This window comes from Priapulus caudatus, unplaced genomic scaffold (assembly GCF_000485595.1).
Source record: "Priapulus caudatus unplaced genomic scaffold, Priapulus_caudatus-5.0.1 Scaffold64, whole genome shotgun sequence".
Lineage (NCBI taxonomy): Eukaryota > Metazoa > Priapulida > Priapulimorpha > Priapulimorphida > Priapulidae > Priapulus > Priapulus caudatus.
In genome coordinates this window covers 275,975-285,396 of record NW_014577125.1, presented here as the reverse complement: position 1 = coordinate 285,396, position 9,422 = coordinate 275,975, and the positions used below count along the sequence as shown (strand labels likewise).

Sequence of the window (9,422 nt, the reverse complement as noted above, 5' to 3'; positions counted from 1 at the left end):
GTATAGCATCATGGTAGGAAAAGCCATCACTGCTGCCGAAATGGAGGTCACAGGTCAAAGGTCAATGGGCACAGGGCCAGATTTTAGACATTTTCTGAGGACAGTTCTGACGGAGCGATTGAAAAAACTTTTTTGTTTCAGCGTGACCTAGCATTTTTATGGCATTATTGAAAGGGACATGAAATCTACTTTCTGCTGACATGCGAAGCAGTAAGTGTCAGATAACCTTTGACCCTCAAGAGGAGGTTAAACATGGATTTGTTGACTGTCTTTAGAAAGAATTTGACTGCCGGGTTTCCTAGTAGAATCTATACATGCCTGGATGTATGAGGCTACAATGTCACAGTGAAATTTCAAAAGCTAAATTCTGGTTAAAGAAGGTTTATGCTCCTTAAAATCGCTATAATTTATATGGCATTCTGTACTGTCAGTATGTTACAGTAACGTATGCCACTGCCAGTGGCTACTGCCAGTGCATGTGTTGGTGGATACTGTGGAGTTTTTGCCTTAATTGTGTTACAGGTGGCAGCTCTCTATTGCGCAGCCTGTAGGCTTGCGTAGGTAAATGGATGAGTGCTACCATATTCTGTCTTGCAGAGAGTTGTTGCTACTACGTATGATGGGAGCTTCATCTTTAATCTGAAGACACTTAAACGTACGCGCCATCTCGTGGCCAACTTCATAACGATCCCAACGAACATTCTTTGAAACATTCCTGATACCATCCCTGTGCATTCCACGTTTTCGGCGTGTATGTGAACACATTTTTGGACTAACAGGGTTTACTAGAATCCCACCACTCCACCACAGAGTCACCGCAGTAGACGTTAGATGAGCGCTGTCGCTCTGCCGGCACTTTTATGCGTTAAATTGCTGCATAATACTTCCTATATTCCTATATTGTTCGATGTGATCATACACTCATGACTCATACATAGCCCATAGCAAGCAATTAATGTCAGGATAATAATATCAAATCGTCCAGGTTTTTTGGATTTTAACAAAAATCAATTATCAAAACTCTAGTTGAGAAACAATCTTGTCAGGTAATAATTTGACGATACGTTTAGTCCCGTTAGTACTTACTTTTAATGTAAAAAAATGGCAACAAAGTTTTTACAAATATCACCATAGAAAATTCGTGACGTAGTCAATTTAAGATGACAAATTAATATGTCGTTTATTAATGAAATCGGTGTGATTTAATTACTATTATGTTCACAAGGCGAGTCTGGCAAGCGGCAGAGAAGGTGACGGCCAACAATTTGAGCTGAATGTGGAAACCTTCAGTTCAGAGGACACTGTTACTCCGCAGGCATCCGGTTAATATCCTCATTATTTGTTTACTCACTTAATATCCTTATATATTTGTTTACTCACTTAATATTCTTATATATTTGTTTACTCACTTAATATCCTTATATATTTGTTTACTCGCTTAATATTCTTATATATTTGTTTACTCACTTAATATCCTTATATATTTGTTTACTCACTTAATATCCTTATATATTTGTTTACTCGCTTAATATTCTTATATATTTGTTTACTCGCTTAATATTCTTATATATTTGTTTACTCGCTTAATATTCTTATATATTTGTTTACTCACTTAATATCCTTATATATTTATTTACTCATGTCAGGTTTGTCTTGGCTACAATAAATAATTATAAATTCTCGTCCGTTGCATTGAACTACAATATAGATCATAATATTATATAATTATAATTCATATATATAGTGCGTTTATATATATATAATTTAATATCATGTATTTTAATTATTTTCATATTTATTATATCAATATATATATACAATATTACATATAGATATATAGATAGGTAACTTACAGGAAACTTATGAAACCTTAATAATTTCGTCGGTGCTACATGTTACATTAACAGTTTACTGGCATTGTGAGCACATATCATTATCCAGAGGAGCAGTGCGACTCTGTTTGCCTATATACTTACAAAACGTATTAAAGTAAGTTGCTATGGTACCAGGTGGACACGGTCCAGCAGATGATGACAGGAGGAGGAGGAGAGACGGAGCGTGTGGCCAGCGACTACAGTGAGCATCTGCACTCAGCTGGCATCTTCGCCGCCTGCACACTCGCAACCTATTGCGGCAGTCTGCGAAGCCTAGGTGCCGGCATGGATCCGAGCGGGAGTAACGAAGGCGACAGAGAGCCAGGCATTAAGCTGGTCCGAGTCAGCTTGCTCGGGCTCATCAAGGGTAACACAGCACGGATATTTAACACCCGGGAATTTTTCCTCCAGCGCAGTAGTTTCAGTTCTCCTTTTGTTTCTTCCGGTTCATTTCTCACCACTGTCAGTATCTAGGAGGAAATGCACTGCGTTTGTCTAACCCAGGTGCTTCTCTCTTTCCTTGTTGAAATCTCCTTCTTCTGTTGTGGTTAGGCACTTGCATGTACAGTTGAATCGTTGTATATCTGGTTAGGTAATTGTATGGAAATGCATTTAGCGAGCAAATGTCTTTAAAAAAATTTTAATTTAAAGAATAGAAAATTAAAGTCTTGAAGAATTTAATCTCTTGCGATGTTCGCTTGTTTAGGGCGGCCGGCAGATGTCAGTAGAGAGCCAGAGGAGCGATCCTTGGCGGAACGCGGCCAAACACAGGAGCATCCAGACATTTGGGCGACGCAGGGAAGACTCACCGATGAAGCCTCAGTGCAGGGAGGCTGACGGCTGATGCAGCCGAGAGAAGGAGACCTCATCTCCAATGCAGAGCCTCGCGGAGACTGAGCCTCGTCATGGACAATATTCCACCCGAGTCGCTGTCCGCGATGCAGCTGCCTCACGGACGTGCACGGTTTCCACGGCAACAGGAGGCGCGCGGCGGCGCGGAGCCGGCCAGGCGGCGCCGGCGGTCGTTCGCGCAGCGACGTGCGACGCGTCAAGCCGGTGCGGTAAAGGTGAACTGCGTCGCCGACAGCATGCACGCGGTGAGCGTCACCGTGCCGACGCCGCCGCCGCCGCGACCCGACCAGCGACCTCAGCGCGTTTGACCCGCTCGCGACCCCGTGCCACCGGCCGCCACCTATGACCGCTCGCGACCCCCGTGCCCACCGGCGCCACCTATGACCCGTGGCTCGTCAAGCTCGGACGACCCGCGAGCGACGCGGCGGCGGCGGCGGTGCAGCATTCGATCGACGAGTTCGACCCGTTGCGGAGCGGGCAGACGAGCGGGTTTACCGTGCCGTTGCCGCCGGCGACGACGACGACGATGATGAAGCCGGTGGCCATCGTCGACCCGTGGATGCCGCAGAACGACGTTGGGAGGATGTTCGCGCCGATCGATAACAGCCAGGAGAACCGGGGTTTCCAGCCGATACCTGGTCCGGGGATCCTGAAGACGAGAGGCAGTCTGGACGACGGACTAGCGTCCAGTTTACTACCCCTCTACCCTGGTGAGTGGGCACGATCGTTGTCGTTCGGGTGTTCGTGTGTGTAGCGTGATTGAATAAAATTTATATTAATAAATTAATTATTATTTTATTATTTGCGCAAAATTGGTTTAAATATGACTGTAGCTAATTTCATAATAAAATTTATATAATTATTATATTATTTTTTAAATGTATACTGTCTATGCAGCAGCGTGTAATTATTGTCTGAGGGGCAAAGTCGAAATAGCCATTTGATTTCCTGCCTGCAAATTATCCACACGTTGATTCTCTAGGTGACCACCAGCGGCCAAGTGATGCTAGTAGTATCGCTAGCAGTCTAGAGGTGGAGAAGGGACGAACAGGAAGTATTGGCAGCAGCAGTAGTAGCAGGGATGGTTCATTTGTGGACAGCAGTGCAAGGGAGCAGCAAGCAACGCAGCCACCGCCGCAGCAGATGAAAGAATCAGTTCCAAAATCGATCAGTTTTGATTCCAGCATAGATAGAGTGAGTGTTTTCTGCAACTTTCTCCATTAGCGTGTCCCACTTGAGATCAGTGTTTCCCATTTTATTAGTTCACTCTTTTTCACATATTGTAGGCAATTAAAACGACAAACAGTTGCTAATTTATACTTGGTATGCATGTTAACCAATATCAGGGAACAGATTAGCAGGCCAAAATTATGTCTTAAATGTAAGGATTTTTCAATTCATCTAATCCGAGTCCATGCTGTACAGGAGGACAACAATCAGCAAGGAGATAAAGATCAGCGTAAGAGTATTTTCAAAGGATTTGGACTTAAGTCGGTCTTTAAAGGTGTGTAAATGTCACCATGTGTTATTGATTTAAGATTAATAATAATAATACTTTAATATTAAGCATATCTTTTTATTAATATTTACAGGTATTAATTTAATCTAATACACAGAAATCTGTACAGATACTAGATTAATTAAAAAAAAAAACTGCACTTTGTTTCTTCGTTGAGAAACAACAACTTCTTATCAATTTTCGTTGAATCGTCTTCTTACAGTCTCACATTAAAAGGTGCTAAATTTTTGTAATTAATGTAAATCGGACAGTCTAAGCTATATTCTTCTCCACCTAGGGAAGCTGAGGAAAGGAGCTAAGTATGATGTAATGGGAAATAACGAGGCTTCGGGAAGTGGCGATGGCAGCGGGATCCGGCGAACTGCCTTGGATGATGGAAGCAAACCTGGTATTATTTATTTATTCCATCCATCATTCATTCAGAACGTCGCTACACGTTTGAACAGGGGAGACGGTGGAACAGAATTCTGTTTTGTATCTTCTATCAGTTTCTGTAAGAGCGGAATCAACAACGGTAACAATATTGAACTTAAAAAAAGCTTTTTAAAAGCAATCGAGAACCCAATCAAGCTATTCATGTCTGATGCTCGTGCACAATATATAATTATATATAATTATCGATGTCTTACGTGGCTGGTGGAATTCTTCAGTAGAGTCCGGAGATGACATCCTCGCTAAGTATCGCAAGAAACCGTCATCAGCGGCAGCAAATGAGCCTCAGGCTGCACCGCACAGTGGCTCCCCCGCGGCTGAAATCGACCCGAGCACGGCGTTGTGGGACGACTCTCAGTATCTATTTGCTGACACGAAACGCAAACTTAGAATCGTGCTGAGCATGGTAGACCTGACGACGACGCACTGGTCTTCCCCTCTGTCTGGTGAGTTGAAGTGAGAGTACATAAAAATGAAAGAGAGAGAGGGAGAGAAGGTGAGGGATAAGGGAAGAAGTCGGAGCACAGAAAAGTGGGAGCAGGAGATGGAAAAGATGAGTGAGAGAGAACTACAGATCTGTAAGGGGGCTTACATATGTAGTAAAATGAACATATTTGACAATGGAATTCCTTCACCCCACCCCTCTCAGTGTTTACTCCCAGAGCTTTACATCAACAATTTAATTAATATATGATTCTTCCTATGAAAATATTTCAGCTCAAGTTGATCAGGTTGAAAACCACCTGGTGGCATTTTTGAGAACTCAATTAGCAGAAGCCATTAACCTTCAGGACCGCTCACTTGTTGCACAGTTACATGAAACTCTACGATGTGTGCGCCAGTTCGATAAACCGGGGTAAGTGTGCAAAACGTGCCAAAGATGATGTAAAACATAACTTTGATTCTGCTGTGCAAAATAGTGTTTGCTTTAGTCTGTAATATAATTGAGCTCATCTGTCATAGCCCTTTGTAGCTTGTAGAAACTAAAGTAGTTTTAGCACTGTCTATGTGATGTACTATTCAACCTTGTTTAGCTGACAATGTGGGGTGCTATGGATTGCCTGCCATAGTTATTAAATGAGGTTGTTGTAGTATTGTGCTAATGCAAGACTTATTTATGACAAGTGCTTGTTTATTGCAAGACGGGGGGGGGGTCATGAACTAGCTGCCAACATTGTCACACTTTTTTTCTAATATTTGATTGACTTTCTCTTGAATCGTCCCTACTTACAATCACACTGGATTTATTAAATCATTATATTTTATTGATAATCAATGCTTCGTTAAACGACGTATGATTATGCTCGTTTATCTATCCCTTGTAAACACATTTTCTCAGTGTTATGGTAACTTGGCCAATCTAATGATATCGACTCGATCAATTTTTCACGGTCTGTAGTTTGCATCGGTCTTCTCACGGTCGATATCATTAATAGTCAAATGAGTAAGTTTGATTGCCTCCATTGCAGATGTTACATCGGTCCTCTAACGGTCCACATAGTTAATGGTCAAATAAGTTTGATTGCCTCCATTGCAGATGTTACATCGGTCCTCTAACAGTCCATATTGTTAATGGTCAAATAAGTTTGATTGCCTCCATTGCAGATGTTACATCGGTCCTCTAACAGTCCACATAGTTAATGGTCAAATAAGTTTGATTGCCTCCATTGCAGATGTTACATCGGTACCCTCTCGCGGTCCATATTGTTAATGGTCAAATAAGTTAGAGTGCCTTCATTGCAGATGTTACATCGGTCCTCTAACAGTCCACATAGTTAATGGTCAAATAAGTTTGAGTGCCTCCATTGCAGGTTTTACATCGGTACCCTCTCGCGGTCCATATTGTTAATGGTCAAATAAGTTAGAGTGCCTCTATTGCAGATGTAGGAAGCTGTTGGTGAGCTTGCAGGAAGACTACAGGCGGAGAGCTCCATACATAGCTTACCTCGTGCGATGCCGCCAGGCCCTGCTCGCAACACAGTGTCATCTTGACCGTCTGCTCAGGAGGATACAGAGGTGAACAGCGAGGCATTGTTACCCACGCTGGCATTAGCGTTGTCCGTGGTGTTCATGCAGTGTCGGCTGGCTTTCGTGCACTGCCACCTGGTGTTGTTGCAGTGTCGTCTGGCATTCATGCACTGCCACCTGGTGTTGTTGCAGTGTTGGCTGGCTTTCACGCACTGCCACCTGGTGTTGTTGCAGTGTCGGCTGGCATTCATGCACTGCCACCTGGTGTTGTTGCAGTGTCGGCTGGTATTCATGCACTGCCACCTGGTGTTGTTGCAGTGTCGGCTGGTATTCATGCACTGCCACCTGGTGGCGTTGCAGTGCTACGTATCGTTCCTGTGAATATTAGGATTAATAGGATATAAGGATATATAAGGTTTATTGAAGGTCTGTGGAAGTGTGTTAATGTCTTCAAAGCAGTATGCAGCATATGAGTGATACTAGACCGCACTTAATTTGTATTTCTGGTACTAGAGACAAGTTTGAAGTCGTTAATGTGAAAGTCGAGTAATCGTTGGAAATTTCGGTCTTTGGAAAACTGTTTGGGGGAAAGGACCGCTTTTGGTATTTAAAATAAAACTGTTAGGGGGAAAGGACCGCGCTGTAGTAATGTGGTGGAGAGTTTAATAATTGCGTGTTACGCATGTGGTACAGGGAGAAAACGATATGCAGCAAGTACATAACACTTGTGTGTGTGAGGTTCTACCTCGAGAAATACGAAGGCAAGATCCAGCGATTCATAAGTGACTTCAAGAAGCTTGATGTATCCGATGAAAAGGTAGGATTCTCGCTGTTTCTATACACATTTTCTAAGCACATCATGATGGTCTGTAAGAGGTTTGTGTCCATGCTAACAGCGAAAGGTGCATTCCTGTCGCTACATTGTTCTACTTATCTATGTCTACATATTCAACATGTGAGATTTGGTAGCATAACTGGATAAGTAAATAGACAATAAAGAATTAATACAATTTCACACACAATACATTTGCATAAGGTGTTCACTAAGTCACACAAAAGGGATCAATTATCCGGTAAGGCAACAATTCATAGTTAGTCATCAGATTCAACCCATGCACAACACCTACAAAATTACACCTACCTTGTTTATTTTCAAGTCTCTGTGGTTTGGTGTTATGACCTTTGATAGTTTCTTTATGTGTTCCTGGAGCAACCTATGCCAAAACAAAACAGCCTTAAAATGACACCACGCAAACATTCGATACATTCACTGGCACACACTTTCCCAATCTTACTGACTTCTTCACAAACATTCACAATCGAGACAAATCTGCTATCGGAGCCACTGACCTATATATTACACACGAACACACACAGGACTATACTTACTGATCTCTCAGAATGTCACCGTCGCCGTTTGGATAAATGGCGTAGATGTAGATTTGTGACATCAGGCTACGTTCTACAGCCTGCTGGGCATCCATTAGTTGTCGCTCGTTCGAATGCTGCCATGTTGGATCCTGCTCCAACTTCTCGTACATGTACTTGAGAAACTGCTCAACAAGATCCGTCTGCCAAAGCGAGAAAAAAACACATCACAGCAACGAAAACATATATTCACGTATTAACATGCCTTTCTGTCATAACACAAAATACAATATGGTGACCAAATAAGTATATTTTTGAAAGCTAGAGCAAAAACGCTGTAACACGGTTTAGGTATTCCTACACGAGTGCCCGTGGCCATCAGCACAAGCAGAAATTGTCACTATCAACGCCTATAAGGTATATACCTATTGTTCTACCTACCTATTGTTTCCTATACTGTCTTCTACATAGCAACCTTGACTGGTAACCTTTTAAGGGCCATCCATCTTCATTAATTACTAACAGTGGTAGTCGGGGAAGCAGAAACATCAGCACCAAGTCACTGTACATTTTTAACAGGGTAACTTCATCCATTCCTGTAGTACAACTGACAAAGAAGGGTGTGAAACTTCGAATCCCTCCCTCACACCCGTGAATCTCTTGCTTTGGGTTTAATTATTTTGGGGTGAATGAAAAAAATAATTTAGTTGCAGGTGAATGAAATTTTGTGATAAAGACTCGAGTATGAATGACATTGAAATCGTTTAAGAAGCACTGGCTTACGTAACGAGTGTGCCCAGCTTCCCTGCATCAACCCGCCACCGCTCGTTCTCAGGCCACAATTAAAAAAATCTTTGTTTGCCCTCACCCTACTCAGGCTGAAAAGTTTGGGTAGGTAGGTGGTTTTTTTGCGGGGGGTCTTTTTACAAATTCAGCATGGTGTCTACATGCTCGTGAGTGGAGATACTTTTTATGTTGAATGTTTGTTTTGCTTGGTACATATAATGTATTGCCTACAGATTTATATAATGTACAGTGATACAATTTGTAAAAAAAAAAAAGAATGGGAAGGATCGATAACATTTTTTGAGTCGGCCCCTTTTTGGCAGGTCGGTCGGGTGAGGGCAAACAAACATATTTTTATTATGGCCCCACTGATCTCACGCTGCCGCTGCTGTTACAGACGCCCAAGGATAAGCTGCAGTGTGTCATTCGCTGCTGTTCGACGATCATGAATCTGCTGAGTTTAGCCAGTGACAAGTCGGTCCCTGCTGCCGACGACTTCACTCCAGTCATCGTGTAAGTTGCATCTCCGCTGTCATGTCGTCGTGCCATAACTGCGGCCAATCAGTTGCGCAGTCGTCATGTCGTCGTGCCATAACTGCGGCCAATCAGTTGCGCAGTCGTCA

At 42.7% G+C, this 9,422-nt stretch overlaps 1 protein-coding gene and 1 long non-coding RNA gene across 2 annotated transcripts in view; one reads left to right on the top strand and one right to left on the bottom strand.

The window, feature by feature from the left end:
- LOC106821219 (GTPase-activating protein and VPS9 domain-containing protein 1-like) overlaps positions 1-9,422 on the top strand; it is a 31,493-nt gene that overhangs the window by 18,272 nt on the left and 3,799 nt on the right. Inside the window, exons 13-23 of the mRNA XM_014825927.1 lie at positions 2,010-2,241; positions 2,581-2,696; positions 2,819-3,028; positions 3,127-3,436; positions 3,709-3,920; positions 4,152-4,230; positions 4,523-4,633; positions 4,896-5,123; positions 5,395-5,533; positions 6,559-6,693; positions 7,339-7,462. Of these exons, the coding sequence (XP_014681413.1) occupies positions 2,010-2,241; positions 2,581-2,696; positions 2,819-3,028; positions 3,127-3,436; positions 3,709-3,920; positions 4,152-4,230; positions 4,523-4,633; positions 4,896-5,123; positions 5,395-5,533; positions 6,559-6,693; positions 7,339-7,462 (1,896 nt within the window). The remainder of the gene's footprint in view (positions 1-2,009; positions 2,242-2,580; positions 2,697-2,818; positions 3,029-3,126; positions 3,437-3,708; positions 3,921-4,151; positions 4,231-4,522; positions 4,634-4,895; positions 5,124-5,394; positions 5,534-6,558; positions 6,694-7,338; positions 7,463-9,422) is intronic.
- LOC106821231 lies at positions 7,800-8,212 on the bottom strand. Its single transcript, XR_001395709.1, has 2 exons — positions 8,035-8,212; positions 7,800-7,859 (listed from the first exon to the last, which is right to left on the bottom strand). It is a non-coding gene; the product is annotated as an uncharacterized LOC106821231 (long non-coding RNA).